General features: G+C 42.7%; 1 protein-coding gene across 2 annotated transcripts in view; it reads right to left on the bottom strand.

The window, feature by feature from the left end:
- Positions 1-742: 742 nt before the first annotated feature.
- The window catches only part of TM2D1 (TM2 domain containing 1), a 36,394-nt gene continuing 17,181 nt past the window's right edge, over positions 743-19,955 (bottom strand). For both annotated transcript variants that reach the window (XM_031969005.1, XM_031969006.1), the window contains exons 5-7: positions 7,755-7,828; positions 2,437-2,569; positions 743-1,047 (exon numbers count right to left, since the gene is read on the bottom strand). In XM_031969005.1, coding sequence (XP_031824865.1) covers positions 2,459-2,569; positions 7,755-7,828 — 185 coding nt within the window. In that variant the 3' untranslated portion in view covers positions 743-1,047; positions 2,437-2,458. The remainder of the gene's footprint in view (positions 1,048-2,436; positions 2,570-7,754; positions 7,829-19,955) is intronic.

Raw genomic sequence — 19,955 nt, 5'->3', positions numbered from 1 at the left:
TAATAGGGTTGTTGTGAGGGTCAAATGCCGGCCATCGTCATCCCCAGGGATCGCTTTTCACGGGCTTTGTAGGCAAGCTTTGACAAAGGCCCGGGCACTTTCATGGCAGAAAAGCTTGGGTAAAGAGGCCCAGAGTCCACTGTGCATTTCTCCAACCTCCGCGTGGGGCAGCTGCTCAGGCACGTAACCTTCCTAGCTGTGTGACCTTGGGCAAGACACAACTTCCAACTGCCTCACCCAAAAAACCAAAAATTGAACAGAAAAAGAGTTGAAGGGAAACTCAATGGTTACCCCATTATAAAGAGTGGGAAACTGGGGCTTAGAGAAAGTCAGTTCTAATGTGGAAATGTTTAACACGATTGTACATGTATAACTATCAGACTTCATGCTTTCTTGGGGAGGCAAGGGAAGGAGGGAGAAAAATGTGGAACTCAGGATCTTACAAAAAGCAATGCTGAAAACATGTAACTGGAAAAAATAAAATAGTGCGAAAAAAGACCAAAAAATTGTCCTTACATATAATGAAGGAAAAAATAGAATATTAAGTTTGTAAATTTATAATTATATAAAGAATATTAACCTTATTAAAAAAAAAAAAAGAAAAAGAAATGAAGTCATTTGACCAAGGTCACAGAGACAGTGAGGAACAAAATAACCATATTCAAACCCAGGCCCCCCCAGATCCATTCAGACTCATAAGGGAAAGCCCAGAAATGGTGTGAATGAAGCATCATAGCAAAGAGGCCATTCTATTGTTTTATTTTGAAGAAGGAAAAACGACAAGCCACAACTTGCCTCTAGAAAAGGCATTTGGGGTGGGACAGGAAGGCGAGTGGGGGGTGAGAAAGCCCTCATGGGAGACAAGAGACTTCGGTCTCCAGTCAAACAAATCTCAAAATAAAATTTCTAAAAGAAAAAGAAAAAAAAAAAAAACTCCAGTAAAAATCACATTGAAGCAACCACGACGTGCTGTGCGAAGGGGAACGATGAGGAAGCCTGGGAATTCACCCTCTGGAGTTTTCTTAAAATCAAGGAGGCACCGCAAACCTTAAAAAAAAAAAAAAAAAAAAAAAAAAAAGTCAAGTTAAAATACCTTTTTTAAGTCCCCAAAGTTACTGCAGATGTCTCCTTTAACAAGGATGGGCTTTTGTCCACTTTGTCCCTCTCCTTCTACCTCCTCCTTCTCCACCACCAATACTTTAGCCACCCCTGATTCTATTCTTGCCAGTTTGATGAGAATGAAGGGTCACCTCAAAATTCTCACTTTGCCCTTCTCTGATAATCAGTGAGGCCAGACATTTTTCAAGTGATGATAATTCGTGATTCCTTTTCTGAAAGTTGTCTATTCACACCTTTTGATCACCTAATCATGATGGACTGGGAATTGCAACTTTGCAGAATGCAGAATGCAATTGCAGTTGCAATTCTGCAAAATTCATTTTGCAGAATATTTTTAAATTTTTCATGAAGTCAAAGACATCTACTCTAAATCCTACAATTCCTTGAATTAAGAAAAAAAATCTTCCTACTATAAACTGAATATCTAACATTGCATTTTTTCACCTTCTTCTATTAACCAGACCAAGCTGCCTATCCTATTAAATACATAAATTAATATTATCATTTGCATTAAGTTGGCATACTTAACATAAATTAAACATATAAATTAAAATGGCAGTATTGCCATTTTTACTATGTTAATCCAACCCATCCATGAACACTGAATGTCTGTCAGTGAACAATTATTTATTAAGTGTCTACTATGTGCTGGGCACTGTGCTTAGCATTGGAATATAACTAAAGGCCAAAGATAATCCCTGCTTTCAAGGAACCCCGATCTAATGGAGATGAGGCGCAAACAACTACATATAAACAAGATAAATCAAATAATCAGCAGCGAGAGCAGGAAGGGATTTTGGCTGAGACTTAAAGGAAACTAAAGAAGCTGCTGCTACTACTACTCCTGCCACTACTCCTGCTGCTGCTGCTGCTGTTCCTGCTATTACTACTACTATTCCTGCTGCTGCTGTTGCTGCTGCTGCTATTACTGCTACTCTTGCTGTGTTACTGCTGGTACTATTGCTGCTGCTGCTGTTACTACTACTACTACTACTGCTCCTGCAGCTGCTGATCATCTTTTGTCACTCCAGGGGCAATGAAGGCAAATCCTGCTGGTCATTTCTTACAGAACAATAATATTCCATAACCTTCATATCCCATAACTTATTCACCCATTCCCCCACTGATGGGCATCCGCTCAGTTTCCAGTTTCTTGCCACAAACATTTTTGCCCATGTGGGACCCTTCTCCTTCTTTAAGATCCCTTTGGGATATAAGCCCAGTAGTAATACTGCTGGGTCAAAGGGAAGGCAAATCAAAATGTTATAAAATCGAGGGCAGATATAAAATTATTTGAGATTAAAAGTAGTCACTTACCATTGAGTTGTTTTCTAAATATCTATGGGTACTTCTGTGTTTTTCTAAACGTTTCATTGGTAATGCTCAGTCTTGTAAGTCTTGTTCCATAATAATCTATAATGTAACTAGTGCCATCTGAAGGACCAACAATCTAAAAGAGGAAAAAAGAAATTAATTGCAAAGGTAATTACTATCTTTATAAGGATCTTGTCCTTATCGATAACATTCTATCTATTCTAAGATGAAAACACCTTAGAAGATGAGAGTTTTAACTAGCATTTGGTTTTAAGAAGTACCTTAAGAAGTACTCAGGAAGCCCAGGATGTTAAGCTGACAAAAGTGCTCCCTCCTCACGTCTGATTTCAAGTCAAATTAAAATCTAATTTTTAGGGTTTAAAGTAGAAAACAGCTGTGAGTCTAAAAAAAGAAATTTGTAGACAGAAGACAAAAGGGGTTTGGCCACACATAGAGGAACCAAAGCAGGCAAAAGGAAGGCAAAGTCCCTGCAGAGGCCTTGAGCCACACATGTTTCTTTGGCCTTTGGGGGCCCTCTCAGCCCGGAGGCCAGATCTTCTCTCTAGGACTCCTCACAGCGTTCGGCCCACCTTCGTCTCTTGCCTTCGGGAGCCCCACCAGACCTCCGGGGCCAGTCTTCAGAGGTAACTCTTATGGGACAAACCAGGATCAGGCATCCGGGGCCCGGGAATGCCGAGCTCTCTTCACCCTCCTCCTCTATGAACATAACCAGCCATTTCCTTGGGAGAAGTCCAAGACGCAGACTGGAGTCTCCAGCCGGAGAACGGGCTCAGCCTCTGCTCCCCGTGCCCCCCAACTGGCCTGCTGTGCCTGAGGGACAGCCCGGGACAAGGAAGCAAGTGGTTTTCTGTCATGAATTAGAGTGCTGGGTGCGAATTCTGGGCCACAGACAAGTCAGAGGATCCTAGCTTTATCCAACCCCTTTTTCACAAAAGAGCCCACTCGGAAAATGGCCTGTTGGAGAGCATGTGGGCATCAGGTGCCCTCAGAGGCCCCTGTCCCCCTAATCCCCCATTTCTTCCTCTGTACAATGTGACCCCAGGCCTCGGGTCCTCACTTCATGGATCCACCAACTCTGGTGATTCTCACTCTGGCGAGGATAAGATGCACGTCATGAAGGGGCCATGTATGCCAAGTCTTGGGGTCATAGGCCCCTGAAGCAGAGACTCACACTGAAGCCCGGGGCTCGGCCCCTTCTTCCGGCCTGCATGTTCATTTCCAGGGTGAGAGGGCACGGCCGGCCCAAGGCTCTACACCTCTGGTGAGTTTGAACAGAGCCCCAAGGGGTCACCCTGAGGCACCTGGGGGTAGGGGGGCTTCCACAAGTTCTTCACCAGGTTCTCTTCCTGCATTTGTGACCAGGCCTGAGAATTGACCGGCCTCCGGACACTTGAAGGTCAGAGGAGGAGTCTCAGCCCTGAGACCACTTGGAACTCTCTCCACAGATCAGTCACCGACCATGAGAGGTGCTTCCAGGACCCCTAAAACAGAGCCCAAAGAATGGGCTGCACAGGGCCCCGAACATCAGAGATCAAAGGGGGCGGGGGACGTGCCCAGAAAAGGACTCTTAGATGGCTGTCACGGAGTCCGACTCGTGTCCAAAAGCCCACTTGGGATTTTCTCACAAAGAAACTGGAGTGGTTTGCCGTTTCCTTGTCCATCCCACTTTGAAAATGAGGAAATTGTGCAAATGGGCAAGAAGTGAGCTCAAGTGTCAGAGGTCACTCGTGAGCCTCCGACTCTCGGGCAGGGGCTCTGTCACTCAGGCCCCTGCCCCCAGACCCTCTTCCTTCAGGGACAGATGGTAGCAAACCTTCTGCTCTTTCCTATCCCCAAGGTTTCTTGTAACCAGAGTTTTGGCTGGACCCACAAACACACCCGGGCTTAGCTCGAGACAAACCCAGATTCAGATTAGGTCAGAGAGCCCATACTCTGGCTAATGTCATCTTCCTAATTGGGCTCCAAGCTAAAGATCACACCCCTAAATGTTTTGTTTATTATCAGCTCCATAAAACAGGAAAGAAAGGGACCAGAGGACTCGAGGGTCCTGGGATTGCCCCTGGTCTAAAACAACACCAGTTAATTGGCATAACAGTGCAGCTGATGGCAAAGGGGGTGGCAGGAGAACAACACTCGGGTTGTGCTACACATTTTATTCATTACTCCTCCAGTGAGGAGGCTAAGTCACTTAATAAGGTCCTCCAGCAAGGGAGAGGCCTGCTGAGACCTCTCTCCCCATCCCTTTTCCAGAATACCCGGGTGCCAGCTCACACTCTTCTGGGGATAAATCCAAAACAAACGGGGATAAGTTTGGAGAGCGCCAATGAATGTTCCAAGTCTCAGGCCCGTCATCCAACTGGCAGGTCTAGTGTCAAACCCCAGGCAGTGACACCTCCTGCCACAGCTCACGGCCTCCCTGCCTCACTCGGGCCTCCCCCACCTCGGCCTCTCTCCACACTGTTAACAAGGGGCTTGCTATAGGTGTGGACTAGAAGCAGATAAAGGCTGACCTCTTCTGTGTGCCCCATAAAGCTCTCCATGACACACTCGCGCTGCCGTTTCTGCTTCCCCGCAGGTCATGCCCCCAACACTCTACTCGACACTGAGAAAAGACTTCTTGGGGACAGGAGATGGGAGTCTGAGCCTCACCAGGTGAAAAGGTCCGGTCTGCATGGGTGAGGTGGAGGACAGGGCCTGCAATCTCCAACCGCCTTCGGGTCACTCCTCTATAAAAGGAGGGCACTGGAGAGTCTCCTTGATCCCTTCCAGCCCTGGAGTGTCACAGGGAGCGGCCAAGATGAAGTCTACACACTAGACTCACCCAGGCTGGGCTACACAGGCCGGGAATCGCAGCAAATTTCTGCAACAATGCTGGCCGGGTGAGCCGGGCCCGGACAGCTCCATAAGCAACCTAAGCAGGGGTTCTCATGGAAGCGGAGGAATACTGGGGGCTCCCAGACTCCAGAGAGCATGGACTCAGGGTCCAAGGTAAAAATGTCCTGTGCTCTCTTTCTTTCTCAGTCTCTTGCTCTCTGTCTTGTCTCTCTCTCACTCTGTCTGTCTCACACTCCCACAGAGGCTCTGAGCCCCAAGGTAACTTACTATCCTGAGCCATTTCTCACATACACACACCCACGTATTTGAACATAGATATTCCTGTAACGCCGAGCAGCCGAACACCTTGTCTAGGTTGGGTAATGAATAGTAGATAGTTTCTGGAACTGCTTGAGCTTCAAGTTAAGTCTAGTTCATTTAGCAACAGATATGTACAAAGTGATTCGCCATTATTTAGCATCAGAACAGAAGTCGCAGACCTATTTTTTCCTAGGATGGTTTTTCTGAGTTTTCATTACAAACATCACGAAGTGTAAAAGAAAAATCCTAACGTGGGTTTGGGGAGGTCATGAGACCATGCACGATGTGTTTCTGGGATCATAGCCCAATAGAAAAACATAGCTAACCACTGGGGAGGAATATTTAATGGTTAAAAAAAAAAAAAATGGGCCTGGAGAGCAGGAGGAAAAGTTCCCGAGAAGAATTCTACACAAAAAAAACAGGAGGGAAACATCTATGATGAACTGGAACAAATATATTCCAGCCATAAATATTAACACAGATTGATAATGCTTGTAGTTAAAAGTTACTCATATTTGTTTAAAAATGATTCATCTTGAAAATGCCTCACTCAAGATGCAGCCACATGTTAAAGCTCATCACGGGGCTTGCAGGATGATGTGAAAACTCGCTTGGCGAACTTGGAGAGAGGCCGCCTGCCCCAGTCGAGAGCATCGGAGTTGGTCTTCCATCCCAAAAATGACTGCAGGGGTCCCGGGCGTGCCAGTTCTTCCCCTAAACATCTTCCAGTTCTCAGGGAGGATTCACCCCCCACCCCCCACCCAGAGATCTTACTGAAGAGCCCAATCTAGGACTTCAGCTGCCGTAAGGCAGAGGCTGTATCAGTTGCCGATTTCTGGAGGTCCTTTCCAAGTTGGTGATTTTATGTAAATCAGAACCGCAAGGAAATACTACAGCGACCAAAAGATAAAGCTCCTTCTAAAGCTCTCAGACAGATGGTGGGACCGTGGAGCTATTTAGTTTTGGAAGTCTTAACTCTAAGAATCCCAACGATACATTAAATTTCTTTGAATGTCATTTAACATGAGACACCACTTTTCTAACATATGTAAAATGTTACCTTAGCCTCTTCATGCCTACTTGCCTGTCCCGCAGTCAGAGGAGGAAGGGCATATGCTTGTGGGTGAATATAGTAGAATTTCAAATTCAAAACTAAATATTTTCTTTGTTTAATGCTGCTGGTCTTATTCTTTCCCCAGATGCTGCCTCCTCCTCACAATATGGCAGCCTGCACATTTCCCTCTTAGATCTGCGTTTTTATCTACAGAATAAAAGCTGAGTGCACAAAGCAGAAAGAAGGGGAGGTCTGGAGATGGGACGAAAGGTACTCGAAGGCGGTAACTTGCACACCTGTGGCCAGATCAAGAAGGGGAACTGACTGTGCCAAAATCAGGCACTTAGGTGTTTGACAAGTAAAGGAAGAAATGTGTTCTGCAAGTTCAAATACTAAACAGGGCGACTCATCATTTAGGTTCCGGAAAGCCTGCATCTGGGATGATGCACTCATCCCTGGGACGGGAGCACTGAAAGGTAAATACCCGGTGGTGTCTGACGCTCAGAAACATGGCGGTTATCCGGGAGGCCAACTTGATGGAGCAGATTTAGAAAAGATGAATAACTGTCACCCTCTTAGTGAGATACGTGAGAGAAATTTGAAATGTATTATTAGTTCCAGACAACGTGCAAAAGAGTTTGATACTTATGCCAGACGCCATCTTTTCACTACATCACTACGCCCTAATTCCACTACATCTTATTCTGTGAATGGGTATATCCAGAGACACACAGTCTAGTGGACTACAATCGGGCTCAGAGACGGCCTTCGACAAAGGCATAAAAGCTCGTGGAGACGGCGCTCACTGGGACAGAGGTGTCTGGTCTGGAACCAAAACCAAGTGAGACCGGCTCATGCGCCACACTGTTGACATCTAAAAGAAATGAGGCCTGAGAAATGAGGCCCAAGTAACAGAGCCATTCAAGGGGGAGGATAAAGTTCCTCCTCTCCACTCTGAGAGGAGCTTTCTCAGAGACAGTGTGGAAATCCAGAATCAAAAGACCAAAGTCCTTGGCTCTATGCACATATTCTCGTTTTAAGTGAATGAACACACACACACACACACACACACGCACACAAATAAAATGAGTATACTTGGAAATCAGCTTACCTGCATTGAAATGAGAATGAAATCTATCAGACTGCCAATTCCACAAAATCCTACAGTGCAAAACTTTAACAAACCTAAAAAAATAAAGGAAAAGAAGTCTCCAAAGTGTTCCACAAAGTGAACAGAACTTTTCAATTTTGCAGGGAGCTTGGTAAGATGCTCCACACTGATCCTTTTATTTCAAGAATTTGAAACTGGCAGAAGAATCCATTTCTCTAACAAAAGTTCATGTGATCACACATGAAATATATTTAAAGAAAGAGTAAAAGTCCAGGGCTCTTAACTGAATTAACAGACAAACATCAGGAAGAAAAATAACAAAATTTACAAAAGTTCTTCTGTGCTAAAAGTCTAAAGAAATAAATCTTTAAGTTTCAGTGTACTAGAGTTACAGAATAGCTTTTTAAACTGAAAACATTTCTTTATGACATCTCTATTTGATTTAGAGTCAACAAGATCTGTTCCCCAGTTTTAATGTGCATAAGTTCATCAGGAAAACTTCAAATGAAAAAGTTTGTTATGTCTTACAAAAATGTAGCCGATTGGAGAACAAATTTGGATATCACATTAAAAAACCAAAACTATAATAAGACAATCACAGAATTAGGGCACACAGCAACCAATTAATAAATGCTTGTTGATTCAATTAGTTAATAAACCTTTATTAATCATCTACTGCACGCCTGGCACTGTACTAAGTATTAGGCTCACTGACTAATTGATTGAACCTTAGGAGTCAGAAGGGATTAAGAATTCATTTAGCCTGAAGAGAGTCATCTACACCCAGAGAGAGGACTGTGGGAACTGAATATAATCACAACAAAACTCTTTTTGTTGTTGTTTGCTTGCATTTGTTTTCTTACTCATTTTCTTTCCTTTTTGATCTGATTTTTGTTGTGCAGCAAGAAAATTCTATAAATTATGTTTACACATATTGGATTTAACATATATTTTAACGAGTATACCATATATTGGATTACTTTGCCATCTAGGGGAGGGAGTGAGGGGAAGGAGGGGAAAAATCTGAAACACAAAGCTATGCAATGGTCAATGTTGAAAAATTATCCCTGCCTATGTTTAAAAAAAAAAAAAAAGAATTCATCTAGCTCAATGTATATCTGAATAAAACAGTGTTTAGGAGTCTGAGAATATAAATTCAAATATTCCCTCATTTAATTCACTCTGGGCCTGTTTACTCATCTGTAAAGTGAAAGGTCAGACCTTTTGGCATCAAGGTCCCTTCCAACTGCAAATCTATGATTCTATGAAGGCTTCCAGTGAGGGAAAACCCATGTTCTCCTTCCAAGTTATTCCATATTTATCTGTTCATAAACATTTTTTTCAATCTACAAGAATACACCTTCTTTCTGCATCCCCAAAGTAAGAAAGGAAAATGAAGCCCCTGTTACCAACACATATACAAGCAAAACAAACTCCCTGGCTAGTGGTGTTCCCAAGTCCAACTTGCACTCAGAAGCCCTCACCCCTATCTCTGGAGGGAGGCAGTTCTCATCATGAACTGGTCTTTGCAACAAGAAGTCCTAGGTCTTTCACTGCTGTTTCTTTCCAGCATCACTGCATAAATCTTGGCTCACCTCGTTCTCGGGGCTCACAGAAATCTCCCCACCATTCCTGCCATCACAGCATCCCACCACATTTCTATACCATCACCTGGCCAGCCTTTCCCCCCTTCCCAGGCAGCCCCCTGAGATTCAAATTCCTTGCTGCAGCATAAAGAGCTGCTGTAAGGAGTTTTTGTAATCCTTAACTGGAGTCTGGATTTTCCAGGACTAACCCCTCCCTTAATCTGTCTTCCATCATATGTCTGTCTGTCTATCGAAAGAAATAGGTTGGATAACCAACTGTGGGTGATGCTGTGGAGAAATTACTGTTCAAGAATGGGCCAGCAGCCTCTCAAAGGCCCTTCCCAACAGCAATATTCTCTTATTAATGATTTCATCTCCATTGCTGATAAGATAAAATCACAGATTTGGAATTAGAAAGGATTTTGGAGGTCACCTAACCCAACCCCATCATCCTGGACATGGAGAAAGAGAAGCTCACAAACTGAGTCACTTGCCCAATGTTGGAGAGGCAACGAGCAGCAATCCTGGCTTCTGCGTCTCCTTCCAGGGCGCCATGACGCTTCCTAACTCACATCAAACAAAGGGCTTGGGGCCAGAGCAGCCCAGCAGTAAGTCATACATCAAAAATGGAGCATTAAGATCCAGAATCTCCTTCTTTGAAAATCTTTCCACACAATAGATGAGCATCCACTTGGGATGGCTGAGGTACAGATCTACCTTAAATTGAGAGTGATGGCCCGGAAAGCATTTCATTCTCTCTGGACCCAGAACCAAAGACTCTATCAAGGACAAAAACAAAAGACGGAGGGATAAGAAATCAAAAGAGGGAGGGGGGAATCACAGTTAAATAACCCAAGAAGGCAAAGAATAGAAACATTTTCACTATCATTATTGTTGGTCACAGAGACATATGAGTACAATTCATGGAAATGATAATTAGAAGAATAACAAAAACTCAGATTTATATGACACTTCCAAGTTTGCAAACCTGGAACCCCATGAGAGAAGTAACCCAAACACTGCCTCCATTCAGCAGGTGAGGAAACAGCTTAACTCCAAGTCCCACGATTAGGAAAAACCAGAGCTCGGCCTCTGAAGCAAGCCTCCTGCATGGACCAACATGCTTCCTTTTATACATCCGGCTTCTGATGAGGTTATTTTGTACATAATGCTTTTAAGAAAGGTGGAATTACTTATAAAATGTACTGGGATAAGCACAACACCTGGAATGGAAAGTCACTGTCATAAGGGCTGTGCAAAGTCAAGTAATAGCATGTGGGTTGAACTGTGAACCGGTCTGACCTTTTGATTTGGAATTGTTTGGAATTTAGGATTTGATTTGGAATTTGGTGGATGGATGGGGGAATTAACCAAACTATTTGAACCTTTGACCTGGTGATCTCGTTCCTGGGCATACCTATCAATGAAGCTTTTTTTTTTTTTTTAAGGAAGGAAAGTGCCTATATTAAAAAAAAAAAAAAAATTCCCAGCTGCACTTTTTTGTAGTAACAAAGAACTGGAAACAAAGTGGGCGTCCGTTGCCTTTGGACTAATTAAACAGCGTGTGGTACGTGAATGGAATGGAGTCATGCTGTGTGGTTAAGAAGCGATGACTGAAATTTGCAGGAACACAGTAAAGTTTATACAGAAGAGATACAGAGGGCCTAAACATCAAAAAAATAAAATAAAATGAATACAATTTGCAACCAAATAGATAACCAAAAGGCCGTCAACTTCTAAGTAACTGAAAAAATATGTGCCTAAAAAGGGGCAATATACACATTCCACTTCCCATCAGGGAGGCCGGGGAATCTTGAGGTCAGAATGTGACCACACTGTCAGATAAAGTCATAGATGTGGGTGCTTTAGTTTAACTATTTTTCTTCATAACAAAGGAGGCTTATGGGAGAGGGAAAACGACAGGTAAGATTAGATCCAAAGTCAGCGATATAAAAATAAAGGGCATCAATAAAGCTTTTTTAAAATATGAAGAATAATAACTAGGAACACATTCAGGCTAATTATTGTATTCTTTTTAAGAATAAATCTCAGACGGCCAACTTGTGGGTAAAGGCCTACTAGGACGCACTAAACCATCACAAACATTGGACTATTAAAGGAAGATGCCCTTTTGTCTTTACGAGAGCTCTCTAGGTGCCCTCTTATGACTTTCTGAGGGGGTTCCAGAAGCTCATATGACACTTAGCGTGACAGATCCTTCTGCTGCTCATCTAAAACACTGACCTGGAAGCAGACATCCATGCCTGGAACTTGCCAACTTTAATATCAATCCATTTACAGAAGTTACAAATGTAGCCACAGCACAGTGTGGTATTATGGTTAGAGCGCTGGCCTTAGGGTCTGAAAGAGCTGAGTGGAAATCCTGCCAGAGATGTTGGAGTAGTCACTATAGTGAAGTGAGGGGTGAGCTCAGGGACCCCAAGAGCTCCTTCTGCTCTCTGGAGGATGGTGGGGGATGCCCTTCTCAGGAGGCTCCAGCACCTATCTTCCCTGAGAGGAGGGCTGGGAGGAAGTGGGGCCGGCCTTTGCCCCGCCTTTTGGGAGAGGTGCCCTTTCCATGCGCAGAACCCTGATCAGGGCCTGGGTTCACCCCAACTCTTCTCATTCTCAGGCTCACAAACCATAGGCCATTCCAACACAATGGGGGAGTCTCCCAGATAACATTCTAGCAGACTGGACGGGGCAGTGACGGGGCGGCTGAAATGACCTGTCCCTCATTTAGCTCTGAGCCACTTCTCTCCCTTGAAAGCAGAGGTCGCCATTAAGGAAGGCGCCCTAACGAGGCAGTCCATCTGGGGTCAGAATCCAGGGACGGGGTCATTTCATGACTTCACACAAAATGCCTCTGTCATTTGGGTTTATACCTTTCTGTTTTAAATTCTTTCGCAATACTGTCTACAGTAAATAGACGCTGGATTAGAAATCACAGACCTGGGAGCAATTACGTGGGTCTCAGTTTCCCTTAAACAAGCATAATATCAATCAACCACCAGCACTTATTAAATGCTTACTACATACCTGACCCTGGACTAACTGCTAATGATACAAAGAAAGGCAAAAACACAGCCCTGCTACAGCTCCAAACTAACAGCTAGATACGGGCCCAGAAGGGTGCAAGGAAGATGAAAAGTCATCTCTGAAGAAAGGCTCTTTGGGGGCAGAGACTGAGAAAAGAAGCTAAGCCCCATTAACACGCTGCGCAAATCTGAAAATCTGCAGCAGAAGCCTCCTGTAAAATTGTTGTTGCTCATGACTAATATGGCAAAAAGTTTTGCATGCCTGAACATGTATAACATATCAAAATGAGGAAGGAGGAGGGGGAAGAACAGAGAAAATGTGAACCCCAAATTTTTACAAAATGAATGCTAAAAATTTACATGTAACTGGGAAAAAATTAAGTAGTCTTTTGGAAAAATCATTGCAGTGATGCAGCTATTTGTGACCCCGTGTGGGGTGTTCTTAGCAAAGATATCAAAGTGGTTGGCCATTTCCCTCTCCAGCTCATTTTACAGATGAGGAAACTGAGGCAAATAATAAAGTGACCTGCCCAGGCTCCCACAGCTAGTACTGTGCAAAAATGTTTCTAGCAGCCCTTTTTGTAGTGGCGAGAAACTGGAAATTGAATGGATGCCCATCAATTGGAAAATCGCTGAGTAAATTGTGTTCTGTAAGAAATGACCAGCAGGGGGATTTCAGAAAGGCCTGGAGAGACTTACATGAACTGATGCTGAGTGAAATGAGCAGGACCAGGAGATCATTATACACTTCAACAACAATACTATATGAGGATCAATTCTGAAGGATGTAGCTCTCTTCAGCAATGAGTGGATCCAAATCAGTTCCAATTGATCAGTAATGAACAGAACCAGCTACACTCAGCAAAAGAATACTGGGAAATGAGTGTAGACCACAACACAACATTTCTACTCTTTCTGTTATTGTTTGCTTGAATTTTTGTTTTTCTTTTCAGGTTATTTTTACTTTCTAAATCCGATTTTTCTTATGTAGCAAGACAACTGCATAAATATGTATACATATATTGTATTTAACATATACTTTTAACACATTTAACATGTGTGGGACTACCTGCCATCTAGGAGGGAAGGAGGGGCAAGGTTGGAAGAGAAGGTTTTGCAAGGGTCAATGTTGAAAAACTACCCATGCATATGTTTTGTCAATAAAAAGCTGTAATAAAATTAATTAATTAAGAAAAAGAAAAAGAAAAAATTGAGGCTTTTGGTGCTGTGACATATCCACAGCTACACCACTAGGAAGTGTCTGAAGCAGGATGCGAACCCAGGTTTCCTGGCTGCACATTCAATATTCTTTCCACTTTTTCCTCATTATTTTTAACACACACACACACATACACTGCATCATTAAGCTTATTAAAGATGGAATGGAGGACAGCACCTTCAAGAAAGGAACTAGGCAGGAGAGTAAGCAAGCCTCACACACAAACACACTCACTGTCTCAGTCCCATACCTCCTTGTCTCTTCTCCCCCACCTCCATCTCTGTCTGTCTGTCTCTCTCTCACAGAAGCTTTCATTAGCTTCTGAGACTAATAAGCCGAATTTTTCCCCAGGTCCAGGACCACTCGTGGCACAGGACACTGTATCTCCCTTTTCTAAAGGGATCCCTTCTGCAGCCAGTTCCTCGATCCTGTGGAGCCTGGGTCAGATGACGAAGCGATGTGCTTGTGAGAGAAGGGGCGACAGCCACGGGACTGCAGGGCCCAGATTATGGAGTATTTACTTCTCATTCAAGTTTCAGGCTCAGGCAGCTGTAGCTGTGCCAGCTCACTGCCTCCATCTGCCTGGTCCTATCTCCCCACGGAGTTGAAGATGTGTAAGGAGGCAGATGGCCCTGAACTCCTAATTCTAGGATGGTAGAGGGAAGGGAAGAAATCAGGTGGGGGAGCAGAGTCAGAGGCAACTGGCCAGTGTAGAAAGAGGAGCGCTGGTGAATACTCCGCAGACCCCAAACCAAGCCAGTGGCAAACAACTGGCTGGCCCTACAATTAAGTACAAGCAGAGGCTTGAGATTTGGGGTAATTCCCCTGGAACTTGAGAAAGATTTCTTTGGCAAAAGAACATGTTAGGGAATTTTCACTGTACATTGATATAATAACATGAAGAATCCTTTATTAATCTAGCACTATGATTTTTTGTCATATTTTTGAGCAGTTCAGATTAATTTTTTTTTCACTTTTTGGAGGAAAAAAGAAAGCTTCTGCCTCATCATAATTTCCATTTTTGATATTCAGGTCTTCTGATTCTTAAAATTAAATAGGTGTCAGAGAGTTCCTGAGAAGAGGTCTGGTCCCTGGCTGTCAGGCAGCAAAAATATTTCAAAGCTCTCCCCCTAACAACATTCAGTGACAGCACAGTGAGGAGGCTTCGCTTCCTGCTGACCCGTGATTCTGCCCCACAATCCCAGGCTGAGCAGGAATGGGGCTACCATCTGACTAGTGACAAAGCAAAACCCAAACAGCAGCTTTAGCAATGGATTAGTGCAAAAATCAAACTTCACATCTTAAAAATACAAATTCAATAAGGGGATTTACTCAGCCACAAAATAAAATGGTGAGCACAGATTAATTTTTTAAGTCACCTGCTTTGTTACAGGTTAGATCTTGCATCTCTGCCCCAAGTCTAAAGAGTCTCTCTTAAGACTAGAGCGCATTTCTTCCTTAAGGCAGCCTCCTTGCCAAAACCCTGGAGAATCAGATAATAAATCTAGCCATTAGTCACCAGGATTCCTTTTGCTTTTCCACCGACACAGAACAGCTTTCAATCCTGAGAGAAGCTTAACTTGCAAATCTTTTTTATTTGGATTTAAGAACTTTCCATTATGTACTGGTCCAGACGGGTGACTTCAAACTTACTTATTAATCATAATTTTGAAGCATCCAAATACTATGGACAAACCTAAGATTTTAAACTCCAGGACTAGAACTACAACCCACTGTTATTCTCATAATAAGAAAATATTTACACTTTGAGACGAAGAGCATTAGGAAATGGGAGTATCTGCAATCACTGGCTCCAAAGAAGGCTTTCTCTTCAAGAAGCCATAATCTCTTAATGCAACAGATGGTCAAAATAAAATGTGCTACTTATAGCATAGCAGAAAAAAATGTCACAGATGTTAACACAGAATTAAACATAAAGACAGAATATTATTAGAAGAACAAGACTTCATATTGAGCAGACAAATGAAAGGGTTCCAGATGAAGCTGCCTTGATGTATTCTGTATTAAACACAGAACAGAGACTGAATGAAGGGGATGATGGGAGGCCTAGAAAGGAAACATTTCCTAAGACAGAGCAAAACAAAATTTTAAAATCTTATCAAACTTTATTGGGAAAAAGGACCGACTTTCTTTGCTCTCTGCTGCTGGACAAAGGTGAACCAAAGGAAAGCCCCTAACTGAAAGCATCTTCTTTCTTTAAAACAACAGCTGTAGGGTCCCTCCAACATATAATGGAAATCTGGCTCCCCCTGGTAATAAGCACCCCAGATCAGAGGTGACCAAGTGACTCTGAAAGTCTATACTACTTCCATTATTTGTTCAGCTTCAAAAGTCAGAGCAATTCCAAAAGATTCATGATGGAAAATGTGATCCACATCCAAAAAAAGAATTATGGAGTCTGAATGAGAATTGAAGCAGATTATTTTCACTTTGGTTTTTTTTTTTTTTCTTTTTTCTTTTGGTTTTTCCCTTTATTCTGAATCTTCTTTCACAACATGACTGATATTTTAAAAAAATGATGAATATGACTGCACATGTATAACTTATATCAGATTGCTTGCTGTCTTGGAGAAGGAAGGGAGAGAGAAACATCTGAAATGCAAAATCTTATTAAAGTGAATGTCAAAAAAACTATATATGTAATTGAAAAAAAAAATGATGAGTTCAAATCACAGGTACTTCCTGCAATGGTGTGGTGCAATGGTAAGATTGGGGTCTTCAGAACATTTCTCCCATAAATACACACATCACCAGTGAGAAGGAGGAACACAGATAATGAGTTCACAAGTGGATGCACTGCACATGGCAGGGCCTGGCCAGCCCTAGCACTTCCCTTTCCACAGCTGAATGAGGGCCTAGCCTTCTACAACCAGTGAGACTCCTGGACACAGCTGCCAGTGGGTAAAAGAAAGGCCATTCTCCTCCTTCCCACCCACTGGCCCAGGATAGAGGGAATACTATCAGGGGCTGGGCAAGTCTGAGAAGGGTAACTTTTATCTGTGTTACCTGATCTTAATATCCTGCCATTTCTTCAAGTCACGGGGCTGTGGGTGGAACTCAACTGCTCTGGGTTCCCTGCTCACCTCTCCATCCCTGATGTAATTATTATAACATTCAATGTGCAACAGTGAATACCTGAGGGAAAATAGCAACCAACTATTTAGAGCTATTCAGCATCTTTAGAGCTCTCATTAAAACATACAATGTTTTAAGAACTATATTGATTGATTATTTTTACAATGTAAAAGACAATGTGGTCTAGTAGAAAGACAAGCTCTGATCCAGAAAGCCCTTCTTCGGGCCCACTCCTCCGCCACCTTCATCACTGCTACACCCGCACAAGGGAGCATTTGTCCCTTCCTCTGCCCCAAGTCTGCCAGCCTGGGTCTGGCCTTTACTGCCTGGGACAACTGAACAAGCCTCCATATGGGGTCACAATGTGGGGATCGTGAAATTACAATTTATTATTAGCAAATGTTTAATTTGAATATTTTATGTGTCTATATACCTGGGGAGGGGAGTCACATAAAAATTTTCTTGGGCAAAAAGGAGTCACGAGTAGAAAAAGCTTAAGAAATCCTAGGTTAGATAAGCTACAGCTAGGTGGAACAGTGCTTAGAATATCAGGTCTAGAGGTGGGAAGATCTGAGTGCAAATCTTGCTAGCTGTGTGACCCTGGTTAAGCCATGTATGCTGTTTGCCTCAGATTCCTCATCTGTAAAATGGAGACAACATTAGCATCCACCTTCCAAGGCTGTTGCTCAAATGAGAAAATAACTACAAAGTGCTTAGCCCCGGGCCTGGCACACTGCAAATGCCACATTAAATGTTAGCTATTATTAGTATTCAAAAACAACTGAATAACTAGACCAAAGAGCAGATACGAATTCAATGTCAGTGGGGAAGGAGTAAGTCTTTAAAATGGCCCTGTGCTACATAACATTTTTATCAAAACCAGAATGAAACCATAAAAGGAAAGCTTCTCATGTTCCCTTATACAACACAGAGAAAATTAGCATGGATATGCTAATCCCTGTGCAAGGATGGCATTCCATATTTTTCTATTATACTTCAGTGGGAATAAAAAAAAGGCAGGGATAGCAATCATGATATCAGATAAACCAAAAGCAAAACCAGACTAAATTAAAGGAGATAATCAGGGAAACTACCATTTTGTTAAAAAAAAAAAAAATGAATTAATATCAGCATTAAACACATTTGTACCAAAGGCATGTAAATTCTTAAAGAAAAAGTTGAATGAGTTCCAGGAAGAAATGAACAGTGATACTATAATAAAGGGGGAATTCAACTTTCTTCTCACAAACCTAGATAAATTGTACCAAAAAATAGAAAAAGTTAGGTATGCTATACCTCTGGAGAATACTGAATGAGAATAAAAAGAGTACACCTAATCTCAGCTATAAATGGCACAATAATAAAAAACCAATGTTTTATTAGAATATAAAAACCTCACAAATGCACAACTATTAAATGCCTTTTTTAGCAGCCAAAATGTAATAAAAAAGTAGTAATCAATAAAAGATCTCTGAAGCATAGATTAAAAATTACTGGAAAAAGGGGCAACTAGGTGATGTAAGTGGACAGAGCACCAGCCCTGAAGTCAGGAGGATCTAAGTTCAAATCAGACCTCAGACACTTAATACTTCCTAGCTGTGTGACTCAGGCCCAGTCACTTAACCCCAATTGCCTCCAAAAAAATTTATTTTAATTACTGGAAACTAAATAACAATCTTAAAGAAGGGCTGGATCAAAGAACAAATTATAGAAACAATAATGACAATAATGAGATGGCACACCAAGATATGTAGGATGTAGCCAAAGCAGTAACTGGGGGGAAATGTATATTTCTAAAATGAATGTTTCTCAGATTTCCTAATGATTTAAAGTTGTAGCTAATCAGACTAAGTAACTTTCTGAATGGTAAGTTCCAAAAAGATCTCAAAAGGCACTAATGGGTCAAATTTAATATGAAATTTAAAAAATAAACATAAAATTCCAGATTGGTTACAAAATTCTAGATTTCAAAAGAAACACTGTCATGCAGTGTTTCTGGAAAAGGGCATAATCATCCACATCCGTCACATGAAGGGGGTGCTTTGGTCCCCCCAAGTTATAATCTCAACTTTACCTTCCATTTCTAACCAGCTGTCAGATGCTGGTGGGTCTATCTGAGCATTATCTCTTGCTTTCTTCACGTCTTCCTTTCACTATCACTGCCCTACTTTGGGATCTTTTCTAAAAGAAGATCAGAAAACCACCTAACTGTTCTTGCTACCAGTCTATCAGTCTCCAATCCAGCCTTCAAAGTGACGTCCAAATGATCCCTCCCTGCCAAAACCCTTTCAGTGTCTTCCTGCTGCCTACAGAGAAGCATATAAATGCCTAATCCTTGAATTCAAAGATTTCACAATCTGGCTCCAGTCTCTATTTCCACACTTATCTCATGTAGTCTAGGTTCCAGTCAAGGTAACTTGTTCCATTTCTGCCCAGTTTTCCATCAGGAAGTTTTTCCGTGCCACAAATCTAAACCTGCAGTTCTACAAAATTCTCCATTCGCAGATCAGCCTCTGCCGGCAGGACTACCGGAATGAGGGGGGCTGCCACACCCAGGACTCTTGTGATTTTCTGTGCCTGCTGATGGAAGGCACTCAGCAGTTGTTGCTGGTGGTTAACGGGGAAGGGAGGTTCCCTTCCCCACAATGATGGCTATGAGGGCTGAGTCGGTGGCAGGTCTGGGGGTACTGTTATTCCCAAACCCTTAGACTGAGGGTCCAGTCTTAGGCTGCTGCTTCTGGGGGGCCTAAGAGGAGATGATGGTCATGGAGACAGCTTGACTTTCCTGGCACTTCTCTCATATCTCTCCCTCAGGGTCCTCTGTTCTTGGTCATATTCACAGCAACAAAGATTTAAAGCCTGGAAGGACCTCAGAGGCCCTCTAATACAATCCCCTTCTTTTCTAGATGAGGAAATAGGACTAGAGGAATTAGATTTCTTATCTTATGGCAGAGCCTAGGATTCAAAGCCAGGCCCTCCAGCTTCAAATCTGTACCACACTGAATGCATTGTTTTATTTTAAGATATGTCAGCTTCTAACTTGGTTCATGGCCTCTTACTTGAACTAATGCAATGGCCTGCATCAAGCCTCTCCCCATCAACCCAAACCCTATGCCATAAACTGCAATGGCTCCCTATTGCCCCCAAGATAGCACAGGGACTCCACAGCTTGGTTTTAGAAGCCTGCTACGAGCCCTGACCCTGACATTTTGTGCTACTACTCTTCTAGCCTTTGACAATCCCTCTTTTCTGTATATTCCAC

The sequence above is a fragment of the Sarcophilus harrisii genome, chromosome 4 (genome assembly GCF_902635505.1).
Source record: "Sarcophilus harrisii chromosome 4, mSarHar1.11, whole genome shotgun sequence".
Taxonomy (NCBI): Eukaryota; Metazoa; Chordata; class Mammalia; order Dasyuromorphia; family Dasyuridae; genus Sarcophilus; species Sarcophilus harrisii.
Note: the sequence above shows the minus strand (reverse complement) of the source record. Positions and strands in the feature narration are given on the sequence as shown.